Below are 20,301 nucleotides of genomic sequence, written 5' to 3' on the forward strand. Positions count from 1 at the left end.
AGGGTCCCAAACAAGGTTCTGGCCACTAGTATCCACTCCCCAGAAAGGTACTCGCGTGCATCAGTCAGTCCCCCTGCTGTCCCTCTTTCAGCAGCCTACAGCCTCAGGGAGGCTTCCTCTAGCTTGCATTGGCCCTTCCTATAAAGACTATGGCCACCGCTACTGCGCTTGTACAGATGTGCCGTGTGCACGTCCTTTGGTACAGCATGTGCGCACTTGTGTGCACCCCCTGCTCGAAACTGCACTGTAAATAATCACAGCCTCAGTTAATAGGAACACAGACACCCCTGCAGACGACCAAGGAACACCTTTGCCTCCAGTGGAGAAACGAGTGTACTGCAGCCATATAACCTATGCTGTTTCTTTCCTTCCTTTCAACCTTCACCTATCTCAATGGGTTTTGCCACCAAAGACTCAGCCCCCCTTTCTTTCTTTGGGTCCACGACCTTGGACCTGTATAGCACCCTGCCTGTAAACACCTTGGCCAGTTGATTCTGCCAAAAGGTCGCAATACAGGCAATCCTCGTTGAGTCAGATACCATCCATTTTAGCTTCCAGCTAACCGAACAAATCTGGTTATTCGGTCTCTTGATTCCAATTAGAACCGTTCCGACACCCCAGTAATCGGAGAGCTTAACTTCAGTGACCATCAACTTCAAGACACTGGTGAAAAAACTGGTGTGCTTCCTGTATGGAAGGGGGTTATTTAGGGGAGGACTTCCTGCCTGTTTTTTGGATCGCCAGTGACCATCCAGTTATGGGTGGCGCATAACCCAGATGGTCATGATTATAGCTTGCTCTGTGTCCCATGGTGTACAATAAAGAAATAGAAAAAAATAGCAGATGTGCTTTGCCTCTTCAAAAATGGTGCAGGGACCTTTTCCTGCATTAAATGCAGGCACTGCAACACATTCACATAAATGGGCTGCTGTCCCTCTTTGGGGGAGATTTACTAACGTTGGTGCACCCCAAATTTGGTGCAGATGAGCATATTAACCAATCAGCTTCTAACTTAGGCTTGTTCTGTGAAAGTGGTTGTAAAGGCACAAGGTTTTTTACCTTCATGCATCCTAGGCATGAAGGTAAAAACCTTCTGTGTGCAGTAGGCCCCCCAGCCCCCCCCCCCTAATTCTTATCTGAGCCTCCTCTCGATCCAGCGATGTCCAGGAGAATCCTGGGACCCGAGAAGAGGAGGACCTGGGCTGCTCTGTGCAAAATCACTGCACAAAGCTGATAAGTATAACATGTTTGTTATTAAAAAAAAACTTTACAATCACTTTAAACTCTTGTCGACCAGCCGCCGTCATTATACTACGGCAGGTCGACACATTCCCACGAGCCGTCATAGCTGTAAGTCTGCCCTTTAAGCGGGGATAGCAGGCGCATGCACGCCGCCGCACTGCGGGGGCCCAATGCGCTGTGGCCGGCGGGCGCGATGACCGGCGGCAACGTGCAATCAGGGACACGAGAGCCAGAACAGGGACGTGTGTGTAAAAACACACAAATCCCTGTTCTGTGAGGAGAGACAGATCGTGTGTTCCTACTAGCTAGGAGCAACGATCTGTCATCTCCTCTAGTCACTCCCACCCCAGAGGTGATCAAATACCACCAAAAGAAAGCTCTATTTGTGGGAAAAAAAGGATGTCAATTTTGTTTGGGTACAGCACTGCATGACCGCGCAATTGTCAGTTAAAGGGACACAGTGCCGTAACGCAAAAATGGCCCGGTCATTAAGCAGGCAGATCTTCAGGCGCTGAAGTGGTTAAGTTTGACACTAAAACCTAGAAGCTGATTGGTTACTATGCACAGCCGCCCCTGATTCTGTGTGCACCAGTTTCAGTAAATCTCCCCCTTTTTTTGTTGGTAAAAACACTTGTGTTGCAGATGTTTCAGCTTAGAATTTTTTTTTGAAAAGTGTAGAACCTGAACATTTGGCTCTTAAAGTGTACTTTTGAGCTCTCTACGGTTAAAATTCTTGCCGATCAGCTAACCCTGAGATTGGAACTAGGAATGTTTAGCTTGCTGCAGCATTTTTAGTTGCTTGGCTGCTTTTTTTATTTTATGTCTTCAAACAGAGCATTTTCTTTATAATTTTGTGGCTCACAGGCAGTGATCATGTTTGAATGTACATTACTAGCTGACAAATATGGATGTCCTCTGCCAATTATCGCTACCCTTTCTGTAATCTGTTTTTTTTATATGTAAAAAGTACACCTAGTGACACACAAGGACAATTTCCACCTAATAGTATACCTGTGTTCTTAAAGGTTATTTATCTTTATGGGAAACTTGCCTATTTTCTGTACAGATGCAGAAAAAATAGCCTTATTGGACGAAGCATGATAGTGACGTCACACTATCCACTGCGTCCAGGCAGAGAACACTTTGCATTGATTTAGAATGCAAAGTGTTCTCCAACCGTGCCCGTGCCAAGCAAGTGGCTTCCTGTGTTCACTAAGCAGCAGGGCTGCCACGTGGCACAGGACCCCGAAGCTAACAGAAATCACTGTAGTAGCTGTGCCTACTACGGTGATTTCCAGCTTATACGGGGATCAGCCAGGTATGGCACATGCATAGTTACATAGGTCCAAGCTGCCCCATGTAAATTAGTTCATACCTAAACTCCAACTTTCTTTTCACTAGAACTGAATGGAATTTTCAGTCCCAGCATAGATCCTACCTCTCTACCATGTTGCTCTGTTGTCTGCAGATGCCCTGATATTCTGGGTTTAGTTGTGGGTTTGTATCATGTGACATTCAGTATGGCCTGATGTAGACTGAGACCCTTCCACAGCCACTTCCTGCTGCATCTCTAGCCTAAAACACTCCCCTCAGACTCTGCAAATGATATAACTTCCTTCACAGCTCTGGTGGTGCATAGTTGCCAACATTGTAAAAAAAAAATGTGGGACACTTTTGTGGCTGTAGGCGGAGCTGTCCAATAATTAGGGGGCGGGGCATTCACCAGCAGGCGTGGCCTATCAAAAACAGACAAGTGCGGCGCGCGAAGCGCGCCGCGCCGAAAAATGGGCATGGTTTACGCGCAATTGTGGGCGTGGCTTAAATGGGCGTGGCTCTAGAGGGTGTGGTTAGAGTCTGAAATGAATGAGGGATGGAGAGGGGGGGAGAGGGGGAGAGAGAGGGAAATGACAGGACAGCAGCCCCAGATCCTACACAATAAAAATATGTGTATTCTAGAAAGTTTAACAATCAGCAGATAAAGATACTCCAAACACCTGGTGTTAATGCTTCAATCATCCCGGCACCATGGTTGTTATGGTGTCAGGATGATTGAAGCGCATTATTTCTATTATTACATTGTAATATAAAATGAAATCATTCAACTCACCATAATGCAGAATCAGTGGGATCCCTGAGCATGTCACCTGCCACGTCGCCTGCCACCAGCCGTCCGTCCTTGCTTCAGATGTCCGAGCAGAGTCCGTCCTTGCATCAGGTGCCCCCAGCGGAGCCCCCCTCACACCAGGAGTCCCCGGCGGAGCCCCCCTCACATCAGAAGTCCCCAGCGGAGCCCCCCTCACATCAAGAGTCCCCAGCGGAGCCCCCCTCACATCAGGAGTCCCCAGCGGAGCCCCCCTCACATCAGGAGTCCCCGGCGGAGCCCCCCTCACATCAGGTGTCCCCGGCGGAGCCCCCCCTCACACCAGGAGTCCCCAGCGGAGCCCCCCTTCACATCAGGTGTCCCCGGCAGAGCCCCCCCTCACATCAGAAGTCCCCAGCGGAGCCCCCCTCACACCAGGAGTCCCCGGCGGAGCCCCCCCTCACATCAGGAGTCCCCGGCGGAGCCCCCCCTCACATCAGGAGTCCCCGGCGGAGCCCCCCCTCACATCAGGTGTCCCCGGCAGAGCCCCCCTCACATCAGAAGTCCCCAGCGGAGCCCCCCTCACACCAGGAGTCCCCGGCGGAGCCCCCCCTCACATCAGGAGTCCCCGGCGGAGCCCCCCCTCACATCAGGTGTCCCCGGCAGAGCCCCCCCTCACATCAGAAGTCCCCAGCGGAGCCCCCCTCACACCAGGAGTCCCCGGCGGAGCCCCCCCTCACATCAGGAGTCCCCGGCGGAGCCCCCCCTCACATCAGGAGTCCCCGGCGGAGCTCCCCCTCACATCAGGTGTCCCCAGTGCCCCCCCCCTCACATCAGGTGTCCCCAGTGCCCCCCCCACTCACATCAGGTGTCCCCAGTGCCCCCCCACTCACATCAGGTGTCCCCCCCTCACATCAGGTGTCCCCCACTCACATCAGGTGTCCCCAGTGCCCCCCCCCACTCACATCAGGTGTCCCCAGTGCCCCCCCCCTCACATCAGGTGTCCCCCCCTCACATCAGGTGTCCCCAGTGCCCCCCCCACTCACATCAGGTGTCCCCCCCTCACATCAGGTGTCCCCAGTGCCCCCCCCACTCACATCAGGTGTCCCCCCCTCACATCAGGTGTCCCCCACTCACATCAGGTGTCCCCAGTGCCCCCCCCACTCACATCAGGTGTCCCCCCTCACATCAGGTGTCCCCAGTGCCCCCGCCTCACATCAGGTGTCCCCAGTGCCCCCCCCACTCACATCAGGTGTCCCCAGTGCCCCCCCCTCACATCAGGTGTCCCCAGTGCCCCCCCCCTCACATCAGGTGTCCCCAGTGCCCCCCCCCTCACATCAGGTGTCCCCCCTCACATCAGGTGTCCCCAGTGCCCCCCCCCCCTCACATCAGGTGTCCCCCCTCACATCAGGTGTCCCCAGTGCCCCCCCCTCACATCAGGTGTCCCCCCCTCACATCAGGTGTCCCCAGTGCCCCCCCCTCACATCAGGTGTCCCCCCCTCACATCAGGTGTCCCCAGTGCCCCCCCCACTCACATCAGGTGTCCCCCCCTCACATCAGGTGTCCCCCACTCACATCAGGTGTCCCCAGTGCCCCCCCCCCACTCACATCAGGTGTCCCCAGTGCCCCCCCCCCTCACATCAGGTGTCCCCCCCTCACATCAGGTGTCCCCAGTGCCCCCCCCACTCACATCAGGTGTCCCCCCCTCACATCAGGTGTCCCCAGTGCCCCCCCCACTCACATCAGGTGTCCCCCCCTCACATCAGGTGTCCCCCACTCACATCAGGTGTCCCCAGTGCCCCCCCCCCACTCACATCAGGTGTCCCCCCTCACATCAGGTGTCCCCAGTGCCCCCGCCTCACATCAGGTGTCCCCAGTGCCCCCCCCACTCACATCAGGTGTCCCCAGTGCCCCCCCCTCACATCAGGTGTCCCCCCCTCACATCAGGTGTCCCCAGTGCCCCCCCCCTCACATCAGGTGTCCCCAGTGCCCCCCCCCTCACATCAGGTGTCCCCAGTGCCCCCCCTCACATCAGGTGTCCCCCCCTCACATCAGGTGTCCCCAGTGCCCCCCCCCTCACATCAGGTGTCCCCCCCTCACATCAGGTGTCCCCAGTGCCCCCCCCCTCACATCAGGTGTCCCCCCCTCACATCAGGTGTCCCCAGTGCCCCCCCCCTCACATCAGGTGTCCCCCCCTCACATCAGGTGTCCCCAGTGCCCCCCCCCACTCACATCAGGTGTCCCCCCCTCACATCAGGTGTCCCCAGTGCCCCCCCCCTCACATCAGGTGTCCCCCCCTCACATCAGGTGTCCCCAGTGCCCCCCCCACTCACATCAGGTGTCCCCAGTGCCCCCCCCCTCACATCAGGTGTCCCCCCCTCACATCAGGTGTCCCCAGTGCCCCCCCCCACTCACATCAGGTGTCCCCCCCTCACATCAGGTGTCCCCAGTGCCCCCCCCCTCACATCAGGTGTCCCCCCCTCACATCAGGTGTCCCCAGTGCCCCCCCCCACTCACATCAGGTGTCCCCAGTGCCCCCCCCCCCACTCACATCAGGTGTCCCACAGCGGTGCGCGCGCTCACCCCCCACCTAGAACCCCCGCCCCTTTCCATATCAGACTGGCAGCGGGGCGGGGGGTAGGCGGGGCGAGGCGGAGCGGGGCGGGCCGAGGCGGGGCGAGGCGGAGCGGAGCGGGCCGAGGCGGGGCGGGCCGAGGCAGGCCGAGGCGGAGCGGGGCGGGCCGAGGGGCAGGGGGTGGGCGGCGACGCAGAAGCTTCGTCTAGCCCCCCCCCAGCCGTCTTCCTGAACTCCAACAAAATGGCGGCCGGCGGAGACAATGTCTCCGCCGGCCGCCGACCTCTAGCGGCGGCGGCAGCGGCGGCGGTTTCAAAAACCGGAACCGAATTTTTCGGGACATTTCCCGGGACGCCACAAATCCGGGAATGAAGTCCAAGTCCCGGGAATGTCCCGGGAAATTCGGGACAGTTGGCAGCTATGGTGGTGGGTGGGATTGAATACATCTCAGAAATCCCTCCTCACAGATCACAGCATTATTCAAAAAAGGAAAGCTCTTCAAATACCCACATACACAGGGTGCTTGGAAAGCTAGCTGTGCTGATTCTGGAAGCACAGAAAATGCGCGCTTCTTCTTGTGGATTGCCCTGCGTTCGGAAACGCGCAGATGTGAAAGAATTTCAACCAAAGCATGAGGTGCATTGCCATGCATTTTCAAAATACACAGCAAAACACACGTTTTCTTGTGGTTGCTGTGCATTGGGAAACGCACAGATGTGAACGAATAGTAACGCAAGCATGGCGCACGATTTTGAAAAGCATTGCGTGCATTTTCTTGTGGGTTCCATTTATTCGGAAACGCACAGATGCAAACAAATGGTAACGCAAGCGTGCCGTGGGTTTTCTTGTGGATTGCTGTGCATTTCAAAATGTGCAGATGTGAACGAATGGTAACACAAACGCGACACGCATTTCCATTTGTTTTAGAAACTCATGACACAGCATGAGTTTTCTTTGCTGGTTTCTGTGTAAATTAGAACACAGCCTAAATATTAACACTGACATGACATACATTGCTGCGTGTTTTTGAAGCGCAAAGTATGCATTTTCTTTTTTTTTTTACTGCCGTGTGCTCAGAAACGCGCAGATGTAAATGAATAATAAGGCAAGCGAGCCGCATGTTGCCATGTGTTTTCGGAACGCTCACCAAAGCGTACATTTTCTTGCTCATTGCCATGCATTTAGAAACGCAGATGCAAACAAATAGTAACAAAAGTGTGATGTTGCCGTACATTTTCAGAATGCGATTGTGTGCGGATTGCTGCACATGCGTTTCTAAGTGTTTTTAAAACGCACAAAAAAGTGCTTGTTTTCTGTGCTGGATTCATTCAGAAAAACACGTAAATGAAAATTACGCGTAACTTAATACATTGCTGCACATTTTTTAAACACACGGCAAAGCGTGCATTTTTTTTTTTTATTGCGGGTTGCCGTGCATTTGGAAACAGGCAGATGCAAACTAATGGTAAAGCCAATGTGATGTGCATTGCCACACGTTTTCCAAACACACGGCAAAGCATGCATTTGAAAACGCACAGATGGGAACGCAGCCTAAATGGTAGAGAGTGTGACATGCATTGCTGCGCATTTTAGAAATGCACAGCAAAGTTTTCTGTGTGGGTTGCCATGCATTTAGAAACAAGCAAATGTGAACCCAACCTAAATGACACAGTGAGAGCGACGCGTGTTTGGTGGGCATAGCCATGCGTTTTCTGTGCGGGTTGTGTGAGCAAGCATGCATAAGTGCCCTCTTAGCAAGCGGCAGTGAAGGAAGAGGAGGATCAGGGCTGCTCTCTGCAAAACCATTACAAAGAACAGGAAGTAGAACATACCATTACACAGAGCAGGGAAGTATGACATGTTTGCTATTTTAGAAAGAATTAAAAAATTGCCTTTAGAATCACTTTAATTGTATGACTAAACTTCCACTGCGGCTAAGTGATACATAGCCGGTGTTTCGTCAGATTTGGCGACCCGTCAGATTTTGTTACGGAAGTGACGTTCTGTCACCGCCATCTTGCTACACCCCGCGCTAATCCACAGTAAGGATACAGTCAGAAGGCGGCAAGTGGACATCTTGTTACACCCACCGGAGTCTTGCATTTCACACTTATTTTTAACAGAATTCTAAGCTTATATAGTGAAATGCAGGATTTAGAAATCCGTCTGACTGTTTTGATGAATTTTAAAAGCAGCGGTGTTCTGTCAGATCCGCAAAGCTGTAAGATCAACAGGCTCGCCGCTGCTTTTAAAATGGAAGGAAACAGGAAGTCAGAGAACTTTTGAAATATAGCCAGGAGGTGGAGGAGTGACATCACAGACACAAAAACCTGCTTTATACAGCTAAATGAGGTACATTGCACACACACACTGACACTGGGGTTGTGATTCATTTACATGCACAATGCATCTGTGTTGGGGAGGAAAAGCTGGAGCTCTTCTTTAACCAAGGAGCCAGCACTTTTGGGTTCACACGTTGCGCAAGTGTAATACGTCATGCTGCACATTAACGAGTGTTGAATTAAAACAGCCTATTCATTTAAAACATTTGAATGGGCTGCTTAACAAAACAAAAAGGTGCATGTACTGTTTTTTTGTAACACAGTGCACTTTAAAGTGTGGTCGTTACAGTTACGCCGAGTGCAACACTGTATCCAGCCTACTGCAAGGTAACATTTAACGGTACTTACGTCATCCCTTTACCTAAAAGTTATGCGTTTTCTCTATATTATTCATATGAGTATAATCTTTATAACTGGAATATTATCTCTCTCTTTCTTATATATATCCTGTAGATGAAATTGGCAGCCCATCTGATACTGCTACCAGTGGAGCAACATGTTACCACCCAAATTCCAGCTCAAATGCTCGAAGTAATGGTAAGATGCATGCTTTGATGTATTTGTATGTATAAGAGGGAGAAAAATATTGTATTCTAACAACTGTATAACTTATAATATTCAGAATATGAATTGCTTTTTTATTTCATGTTTCTTTATATTTTTATGAACATGCATATGCAGGCCAGGCTGTTCAGCAGAAAGTTACCATACTCCGGACAGTAACTAACACACCCAAAACTCCTCTCAAAACAGGCCTCTCCTGCCCATGGGCAACCTGGATGCCACCCATCAGTCCGTCTCCACTCTTCATTGAAAATGAGAAAAAATATCAGTCACACTCCAATTAGCTCTTCTTGCAGTGCTTTTAATCAGTGAATTGACGGCATACAGTGATGTCTCCAACCCAAAACCAACATTTCTTGACATGTTTTACCACTCCTAGCTAGTTCACAGGGAGAGTTAATTCAAGTGCGGCTGATGCCTGTCAGTTTCTTTTTTTTTTTTTTTTTTTTTTAAGACCGTTTGGTCTGTTTTGTGCTTCTGGCAGAGCAACACATTTTCTATGCTTGTATACGGATAAAACACCAGCTAATAGGCATGCATTGCATATGTTTTTTTCTGTATCGTCCATTGAGCATTGGAAAATAAATTGAGAGTTTTACAGCCACTTACAGAAGGTTGAGGCACTGGCAGAATTGTTGAACCAGCACCCCGTATAACTTGTAACTGATTGTCATGCCTTTTTTTATTGTGTCCCTAGGAGATTGCACTCCTTTGCTTCAGCTCTGTTAAAAAATCTAACAATATTTTGCTAGCCTTTTTATTGTTATTTTTTCACTTTCATTTTTTTTTTCAATCAAGAAATGTCAGAGATAATTTTATGTTTGATAACTTCAATTAATACTTTAAATTACTGTTTGAGCTAGTTTCTAAATAGCAGCTATCCTGATCAGCATATACTCAGCAATAGCTTTGAAGGCCAAATCAGGACCCAGCTGGTTTGAAGATTGTGGGGCTAGCCTGGAATGTGTCTTTATGGCACTGTGCATTGTGGTGCTTTCAAGACCCATGTGCATTGCGCACTACCTCACAGTTAGTACTCTTATGCACCATTTTAAAATTCCTGCCACCGCCACCTTACTACGATAACGGTTAATGCTGAGGGTCCTGAGCACTTACATTATCCCTACGTGTAGTGTTGGGCATGTGTGCTCCACACTCTTTCTCCTGCCATTCAAGCTGAAACAGGCACCATCCCACTGTTGCTCCTACTTTTGAAGTACCTTGTAGATTCCCCGATTTTGTCCTGCTGCCTTCCTACAATGACTTAGTCAACTTCAGCCACCTGTGAACCCATCAGCCAACTAACTGTTTGGCTTTGTGAGTACACAAGGTTTTGCCTTACTTTGGACCTGGCTGTTTTCCACTACGCAGTACAACGTGTCTATCTTTATCGTACAGCACAGAACACAGGCAAAGTATTCATAGACCTTGGATTATAGGCACTTACCTTCAGGTGATTGGGAACTGGAAAAGCTTTTGAGGATAGGCCCCCATGCAGCCTCCCCTATAACCCTACCCCACCTTATGAGTCCTCAGGGTTTTGCTGTTGTAAAACCTTGGGTTTAACAGGCGGACCTGATCGGACCCTTCGTTCAACCCTATGGACCAATGGGTGTAAACGGATTTGTGTCTGTTTTACACCCACCTACCTCCAATCCGATCCAGTCCGCTAAATAAAAAAAGGAGGATTTGTCCCCTTTCATCTATGCGGATGGGATTGAAAGGCAGTAGTATGTAAATGAACAGCGGAGTTCGCTTACACCCCACCGCCCATACAACAGAGTGGGCTCAGTCCATGTCCACTCTGTATAAACTGATCTGACACAAACCTGTCATCAGCCCACTGTGCTCTGATCAGCAGGGGATGAACAGATCCCCTGCTGATCCAATCGGCGTCTGCCCTGTGTGAAAGGGGCCTTAACCTCAGAATGATGATATTTATTTTAATACTGGTCTCTGCATCAGATTCTAGCTCTCTCAGGCAAGCAGTCTACCTGACAGTATAATTTTTTGCATCTATGTCACAATTCCTATCACAACTTAAAGTCTTAAAACAGCCATCTTTGTCCTACAAAAATACCGCTCCTTTTCTCCAGCTCCTCCATCTCTACCTGAGTCCGCTCCCTATATTCCTACCCTAGAGGAGGCAGCCACAGAAGAGAATAAAGAGGATATAGATGCAGTATTAGGCGGCTACAGAGATTTTTTTCTCCTCAATACTTTTATACCTGAAGCAAAAGCTTCACACAACATGCTTGCTAAAGTGGATAATTTCACTTCTGTGTGCAAAATTATTCCTGTCTGTCTCAAATTTAAAGTGGCTCTAAAGGCAAGACATTTTGCTTAATGCATTCCCTGAATTAGGGTAAAACAATGTCTTAGTAAGTTTATCGCCCTCGCCTTGCTATATACTTCTCTATATCGATCTAGTGCTTCACCTGGGTGCAAAGGCAACAGCAAGAGCCATTGGCTCCTACTGCTGTCAATCAAATCCTGTGATGAGGGAGCTGGGGGTAGGTACAAGCTGTGCTGTCTGTGTAATTGAAAGCGGCGCTCTATGGTGACCTAGAGCACCGGTGGGGCACCTGAGAGGAGGAGGATCAGAGCCATTCTGTGCAATACCATTGCACAGAGCAGGTAGGTATAGCATGTTTGATTTTTTTTTTTTTAAAGAAAAAGAACCTTTGTAATCACTTTAAGACATTCCCTGTTCATGAACAAATTGTATAATAGAATAAAATGGCAATGAATGGCAATCTATGATGACTGGATCACTCCAGAAAAGATTTTCAGTCTTCCAGAAATCTTTGTTGAACATTATCCAGTGGAAAAAGAGTTCACTCTCTTTACTCTGGTAGGTCCAGCCTTACAACCAACTCTTGCTACAGTATATCAAACTGAAGCCAACTGAATTAGGGCAATGAAGAACCAAAAGGATCCTCTATTTCAGGACTGTGCTTTTAATGAAGTAATTACAGCAATTATCTTCCGCTCTTTTGTGTGGATGGCTTTATGCCTCCATGCAAATGCGCAGAATCTTGTGAACCACATCCTAGACAGCTGAAGCTGCCTGCAAAAAGTGCCTCACAGATATTTAATTTAAAAAAATGTTTTTTTGGGAAGGCACTTAAAGTGGATGTAAACCCCATTCATGAAATTTGAGCTGGGCACATATATCTGTAGTGTTTACTTATCTCTCTCCAAATCCATGAGTCCCATGTCTTTATGCTGCTCTGTTCGCTGCACCGTTCTTCTCTTATCAGCATGATAACTTCTGACAAGTTCTCAGAGACCGGAGATAAAAGCAGCTGAAAATTTGTGTCGGGGTGGGTGCTATAAATAGATTAGCAGAGAGCTGGTCTATTCACAGCACAGCTCTGCACATTCCTTCCTTCCTCTGCCTATGTGGAGTGGGGGTGTGTGCGCCTTTCCTCCAATCAGCTGTCACACAATGTATACCAAGACTCCACTCCCACAGCTGAAACAGGAAAAAAAAAATCAAACACGATGTGAACCTTCTAAACAGTATATAAAGCCGAAGACAGCAGATATACAAATAAAACCTATATAGGGAGATTTGTTTCATCTCGGTGTATCATCTGAGGCTATTCACTTCACTTTGAATACCGACGGTAAAACGCGGCTAATAATGGCGGCGTTTTACCGCCGACGCCGCTCCTGCCCCAGTGGGAAAGGGGCCTAAGGGCAAATGATTCATACAGAAAGAAAAAAGAAAAGGCCCTAGGAAAAGACTCGTGGGATGTATGACATCATTTTGGCCTTGGATAGAAACCAGGAAGCAACTGGAGAAATGTAAAAAAAAAAAAAATTTATAATAAGTAATGATAATAAAAAAACTATTTGCTCCTGATGATGCGTGGGTGCATGAAACTGTAGAGGTTTATTTTGATTCTCCACCTGAGGTCCTTCCGCTATTCTGGTTCAGACTTATTATGTAAGTGTCTTAACAACTTCAATACAGGGCACTTATACACATTCCTGCCCAGACCAATTTTCAGCTTTCAGCACTGTCGCAGTTTGAATGACAATTGCGTGGTCATGCTACACTGTACCCAAACTAAATTTTTATAATTTTGTTCCCACAAATAGAGCTTTCTTGTGGTGGTATTTAATCACCGCTGGGGTTATTATTTTTTACGCTACAAATAAAAAAAGACCGAAAATTTCCCCAAAAAAATGCGTTTTTCTTAGTTTCTGTTATAAAATTTTGCAAATAAGTAATTTTTCTTGATACATTTTGACCAAAAATGATGTTGCTACATTTCTTTGGTAAAAATAACCCAAATCAGTGTTTATTTGGTGTTGGCAGTGATGGGGGACAGGGGTATATCAGTGGTGCTTGGTGTACTTTGTGGGGTGATCTGTAACAGCACTCTGTGTAAAATCATCCTCACACAGAGAGCTGTCACAGATCAGCAGATTCCCCCTCCCCCCGCACTGAGCTCGGAGGGGAGACCTGTCACAGAGACACGCGGCTTTGTGTGATGGCTGTGATTGGACACAGCCGTCAGGTGATCGGGAGGGCCAATCACAGCACACATATCCCGATCTCTGCTCAGCTGGATCCTGTGATCATTCTGATCACAGGAGCCACATCGCGCCTCGTGGCCTCGCTGCGAGCACTCGTTCTGAGGGACGTTCCTGAACGTCCACTCAGAACGAGGAAAGGACCACCCGGCCGTTTATGTGCAGTGGCCGGGTGGAAAGTAGTTAACATCTCTCAATAAATACTTTCAGACTCCCAAATTTTGCATGGAAACTGTAAGGTCGGCTATCACCCCTCTGAGACCAGGGGAATACCTAGCATCTGTAGATATCCAAGATGCTTCTCTACATATTCCCATTTATCCACCTCATCAGCACTTTCTGTTCTTTGCAGCCTATCCTCTGCTTTCAGTTTTGTCACCTCTTCTTGCACTTCTCAGAACTCAGGGTGTCTGGGTCACAGGTCATTTAGATGACCTTCTCCTGTAGGACTCATCTCTTTTACAAGCTGTCTGCAAATGCACGTAGAACAATTCTGATACTCCAGGCCTTCGGTTGGTTGATCAGTTTCCAGAAATCTGCTGTCCAATCTTCTCTTCACCTGAAATACTTGGGTCTGTTTTATTATAAAAATTTTTATTAGAATTTGACATATCCATTAAAACAATCTTCATCACATATTCACATTTATAAAAAAAATTGAGAACATCCTTATAAGTGTCCGCTATTTCCCCTAGAAAAAAAAAAAGAGAGAAAAAAAAAAAAAAAAAATTTACTTACATCCCTCAACCCTCCTCTTTCCTCCAAATCCATTGTGTTATATGTGCTTACACCCCGTTCTACCAACATACCCAATGCCCCTCTACAAAAAAAACTTACGAGGCTTCTGTGAGCCATACTACCCTCCTACCTATCTAAAGTGAATCTAAACCTCATCTTCCCTTGACTTCCCTTAACCATGTCTACTCCATCTACCCCCCCCTCCTCTGTGTCCACCTTCCCTTACCCTTTCCTTCTATGTGCTCTATCACCTCTCTCTTCCCCCAGCCCCTTATCCCTTCCCAATGTCAACTCCCACCCTACACAAAATCAAGTGCATCACTCTATTCCCCTGCATATGTCACCTGGGAAAAAAATGAAGAAGACCAAGAGAGGAAGGGAAGAAAAAAAAAAAATTCTCCTCTCCTATTTCACCCTCCCCCTCCCAGGGGCACCTGCATCCGAACCCAGAGAAAATGCGGCTCTATATATTATTACTCTATCCAATCTCTATAGAGAAGTGTTTCCAACCTGCCCATATTACCTTGAATTTATCTTTTCTATCTTTAATTGCATGCACCCATCTTTCAGCCTCCATTATTAAACTGACCTCTCTCTTCCAGTCCAGCAAAGTTGGACATCTAGTCTGTTTCCATAGCCTAGGTAAGGTAGTAATTTGGCTGCATTCAATAAATGCGGGGTAATACTTTTCTTATAAGATCCGATAGACATTGGTGTCCCGTGAAATAGAAAATTTAAAGGTGTTAGTTCCATGGGTCCTGAAGATAACCTCTCCACCCATGGAGAGATCGCTTCCCAAAATACTTTAATCTTGGGGCATGACCACCATAAATGGAGAAATGTACCTTTTTTCCCACACTCCCTCCAGCATCTGACATCTACAGTCGGGTATATCTGTGCCAGCCTAACTGGAGTCCGGTACCATCTGCCCAAAAGTTTATATGACATCTCTTGAACCTGTGAACTTATAGACGTAGAGTGTGTTGAATCAATAAGCTTCTTAATTTGCGCCGTAGTAAAACCCTGCTTTAATTCTCCTTCCCATTCTCTAATGAAATAGGGAACTGTTTTGTTTTGTGTCCCGAGAACCAATCTATACATTTGCGACAACAGATGTCTAGCACTTGATGTATGTACGCACATAGATTCAAATACAGTAAGAGAGTTTGGTGGCTCATTAATGGTTTCAGCTTATTGAAAAAACACACCAGTTGATGGTATCTCCACTCCAACATGGGTACCCCTCCCAACCTCAATACCAGATCTGGAAGGGGAGCCAACATTCCATGTGGGGCAAATTTACCGCATGTCGTGTCACCATCCCTCCCCCATGCTCCCAGAGATCCCACCTCCTCTCCCGGGGGGGGGGGGGAACCATGGGTACCCCTCCAATGGGGTCAGGGGGGATACCCGAGGGGCATAGTCCGCTAGTTGATTTAATTTGTCCCATATCAATAAGGTACTCTGAGTTAAGGGTGACGTCCATTTTGAGAGGCCCCTGTCTACACTCGGAATCCAAGGCACTCCCGCCAACTTCCTACCTGCCGTTCTAAAGGGACCCATATTTTATTTGAGGAATTGTGGCACCAATTTAAAATCCGCACCAAATACATCGCCCTATAATATAATGCTACATCTGGTAGTCCCATACCTTCTTTAGATTTGCCTCTCCGTAAGATATCAGGGACCAGTCTAGAATGCTTGTCATTCCATACAAACTATATAAAAGCCTTTCGTAGAGTTTTAAAGAAGCTCTGTGGGAGTATAGTTGGCACAGTATATACAATATAGATTATTTTAGGCAGTATACTCATCTTTATTTTATGGCACTAACCCTTCCAAACCATGTTAAAAACTGGCCCTTCCATTTCTGCAGGTCCCCTATTATCCTCATCATTAGGGAGCCATAGTTCAAATCATACAAAAGTTTGGGATCTGGTGTAATATGTATTCCCAAGTAAACCAGGGATTTTTTATTCCAAATAAACAGATAAGAGTTTTGCAAGTTCGTTGTCATCGCTGGGGGGACATGGCTAGGTAAAAGGACTGACTTCTGAAAATTTATTTTGAAATTAGATAAAATTCCGAATTTAGATGCCTCTGTCATCAAGGCCGGTAATAATATCTGAGGGAAAGAAAGGTAAAATAGTAAGTCGTCAGCATATGCCGTTGCGATTTGGAAATAGTTCGACAATGTGCCGTTCACCTTCACTCTCGCTCTCTGGGTCCCATATAGTGCCGATCGCCCAGACCCATCCCCCTCAACACCTCAATCATAAACACCCAATTCACCCTATTAAAAGCCTTTACGGCATCCATTGACAATGTTACTCTCAGGGCTTTATCAGGGCCGTGTTGCATCCAATGAAGAATGTGTAAAGCCTGAATGGTGTTATCCCTGGCCTCACGGCCATTCATAAAGCCCGTCTGATCAGAGTGAGCTAGCTTCACTATATAGTCCTGTAGTCTAAGGGCCAAGATTTTAGCTAAAAGCTTAGTATCTGAGTTTACCAGGGAGATAGGTCTGTAGTTGGCGCAATGTTGGGGGTCCTTCCCTGATTTAGGGATTACCGTAATATACGCCAAAAGGGCTTCTGTGGGTAATGGATTGGAAGCATTAATCGAGTTAAAATAGCTACATATTGGAACCCCCAATCTAGAAAGAAATTTCTTGTAATATGAGTTGGTAGGCCCTAGACTTTTACCTATTGACAAGGTCGATATTGCTTCGTTTATTTCATTAATAGAGATTGATCTATCTATTTCCTCGGTCACCACGGATGGCAGCGAGGGCAGAGCTGAGTCTTCTATGTAATCTCTGATCTCCGATTTTCCCTATCGTTCACGGAGTCAGATGGAATATTATACAAAGCCTCATAGAATCTATGAAACTCTACTGCTATGCCTGAGTTTCCACTATCTTTTTATTGTGCACTATTAAGTTGTGAACATGTCTGGAGTCCTGCTGTTTTTTGAGCTGTCTGGCTAATAGCTGGCCACATTTCTTTCCTTGTTCATAGAATCGATGTGCATAAAATCTGTACTTACGCCAACCTGCATGCAGGATCTCCAGTTGTTGGACATCTGATGGATCCAAGTATTTTTTATGTTTAATCTTTAGCTCATTAATCTCATCCAGCAGGTCTATTATCTCTTTTTGTTTTTCTTTTTTGATCCGTGAACCATGCGCTGTTAGTTCACCTCTAATCACTGATTTATGGGCTTCCCACACAGCCTGTTCAGACACTTCTCCCGCCACGTTTATTTCAAAGTATATTATATTTTATTTATTTCAGTTACTTATATAGCGCCGTCAATTTACGTAGCGCTTTACATATACATTGTACATTCACATCACTCCCTACCCTCAAGGAGCTTACAATCTAAGGTCCCTAACTTACATGCATACATACTAGGGACAATTTAGACAGGATCCAATTAACCTACCAGCATGTCTTTGGAGTGTGGGAGGAAACCGGAGTACCCGGAGGAAACCCACGCAGGCACAGGGAGAACATGCAAACTCCAGGCAGGTAGTGTCATGGTTGGGATTCGAACCAGCGACCCTTCTTACTGCTAGGCGAAAGTGCTATCCACTACACCACTGTGCCGCCCTTGATCTGAAATTGTTATTGATTCTATAGTAAATGAGCGAATCCTTTCCAGGTAGAACTGGTCCACGAAGAAAAGGTCCAAATGAGAATAGGATCCATGTATTTTAGAATAATAGCTATAGTCCCTAGTCCCATTATGTGTTGCACGCCATCCATCCACCACATGAGAGAAGCGGAGAAGCTGTTTTAGATGTTTTAACGCTTTAAAAGATATGGGGGTTTTGCCCATTGATGTGTCTATACTTGGGTCTAAAGTAAGATTAAAATCCCTCCCCAGTATGAAGAATCCCTCTCTAAACTTCTCCAACAGTTTCAGGGTCCTTATGAGAAAATTAACCTTTCCTGTATTTGGCACATAGATTGAAGCAAATGTATAGCAATAGCCATGCAACCTTCCCTTTTACAAAAATAAAACGACCTTTTGTGAAGATATTAAAACCATCGGGCACGTCTTTCTAAAGGTTATTGTCACCCCCCCTTGCCCTTGCAATAAGGGATGGCGCATGGTACCACTGGTTAAACAAATGTAATGGCATATTCGGGCATATTCAGACCCTTCACTAAAAATTGAATTGACTCGCCTTAGACGGGAGCTGAGAGCACACCTTTTAGATACATTTGAAAAAGCGCAAACACATTTTAAAGCCGTACATTATTCCACAGGCAACAAGGCTGGAAAAGCCATGGCCAACAGATTATAAGGACATTATACCAAATCCAAAATCTCACATCTTTATTATCCTGCTACAGAGAAAAAACTACTAGAACCACAAGCTATTGCTGACACATTCAGCCTCTATTATAGTACATTGTACAACCTGAAAGATGATCCTACTACCACACAACCTTCCACACACGAAATAGAAGCGCTCTTAGAAGAAATTGACCTTCCCAAATTAACACAAGAACAACTCAATACACTTAATGCTCCCTTCACAACACAAGAAATCTTAACAATCATAGCTGCCCTTCCGGCTAACAAATCACCTGGTCCATATGGCCTCATGGGCGAATATTACAAACGGTTTACTAATATACTATCACCCTTTTTATCCAAAGTGTGCAATGACGCTGCCTCTTCCTCCTCTCTCCCACAAGAAATGTTAAATGCATTCATCATCACTCTACCGATACCCGGGAAGGACCCCACTTCCCCGCAAAATTTTCAGGCCCATATCACTGCTCAACCTTGATACAAAAATATACGCAAAACTTATAGCCACAAGATTACTAAACTTAATGCCCATGTTGATTAACCACTTCCCGCCCGCCCACCGTCATATGATGTCCTGGGCTTTGGACGGGTATATCTGAATGATGCCTGTAGTTACGAATCTCTACACCATAGGAACGATCATAGCGGCCGTTCCACCGCTTGATCATTCCTATGGGAGGCGAGAGGGGACGTCCCCCCCCCCCTCCCGTCGCCCTTCGGTGCTTGCTCCGACTCACCGTTACGATCGGTGAGGCGGAGAGTGGATCTGCCGGTGCCGGATGTAGATCATAGAGATTTCCGGCGGACCAGATGGTCGCCGGAGTCTCTATGATCGTCGGAGGCCGGGCGCGATGTTATGACGTCACGCCCGTCTTCTCCATTCAAAAAAACGGCGCCGCTTCGGCTGAGAAGCGGCGATCGTTTTATTTTTTTTTTTTATTTCAGGCTTCCCAGCCTAGTGGTGAGATATGGGGTCTTATTGACCCCATATCTCACTATTAAGAGCACCTGACATGTCATATTGCTATTACAAGGGATGTTTACATTCCTTGTAATAGGAATAAAAGTGATCAAATTTTTTTTTTTTCAAAAAAGTGTCAAAATAAAAAAAATAAAATATAATTAACAATAAAAAAAAAAAAATTTAAAGCGCCGCTGTCCACGTGTGCTCGCACGCAGAAGCGAACGCATATGTAAGTCCCGCCCACATATGAAAACGGTGTTCAAACCATACATGTGAGGTATCGCCACGAACGTTGGAGCGAGAGCAATAATTTTGGCCCTAGACCTCCTCTGTAACTCAAAACATGTAACCAGTAAAAAAATTTCAAGCATCGCCTATGGGGATTTTTAAGTACCGAACATTGGCGCCATTCCACGAGCGTGTGCAATTTTGAAGCGTGACATGTTAGGTATCTATTTACTCGGCGTAACTTCATCTTTCACAAAATGCAAAAACATTGGGCTGTTTTGTTTTTTTTTTAAACACAAAACTGTTTTTTTCCCCAAAAAAACGCGTTCGAAAAATTCCTGCGCAAATACTGTGTGAGATAAAAAGTTGCAACAACCGCCATTGTATTCTCTAGGGTCTTTGCTAAAAAAACATATATAATGTTTGGGGGTTCTATGTAATTTTCTAGCAAAAAAATGATGATTTTTACATGTAGGAGAGAAATGTCAGAATTGGCCCGGTAGGGAAGTGGTTAATAGAGATCAATCAGGATTCACGGTAGGAAGACAAACTTTCGATGCCACACGTAGAATTATAAACTTGATCCACACAGCTGAGGCATCTCGAACGCCTTCTCTGCTCCTCTCCTTGGATGCAGAGAAGGCGTTCGATAGAGTCCACTTGTCCTATCTCAAGGCGACCCTTTTGCAAG

General features: G+C 46.8%; 1 protein-coding gene across 1 annotated transcript in view; it reads left to right on the forward strand.

The window, feature by feature from the left end:
* Positions 1–20,301, forward strand: part of RUNDC1 (RUN domain containing 1) — a 275,946-nt gene that overhangs the window by 213,106 nt on the left and 42,539 nt on the right. The window contains exon 4 of the mRNA XM_073608311.1: positions 8,693–8,776. Within this exon, the coding sequence (XP_073464412.1) occupies positions 8,693–8,776 (84 nt within the window). The remainder of the gene's footprint in view (positions 1–8,692; positions 8,777–20,301) is intronic.

Source organism: Aquarana catesbeiana, linkage group LG12 (assembly GCF_042186555.1).
Source record: "Aquarana catesbeiana isolate 2022-GZ linkage group LG12, ASM4218655v1, whole genome shotgun sequence".
Classification (NCBI taxonomy): domain Eukaryota; kingdom Metazoa; phylum Chordata; class Amphibia; order Anura; family Ranidae; genus Aquarana; species Aquarana catesbeiana.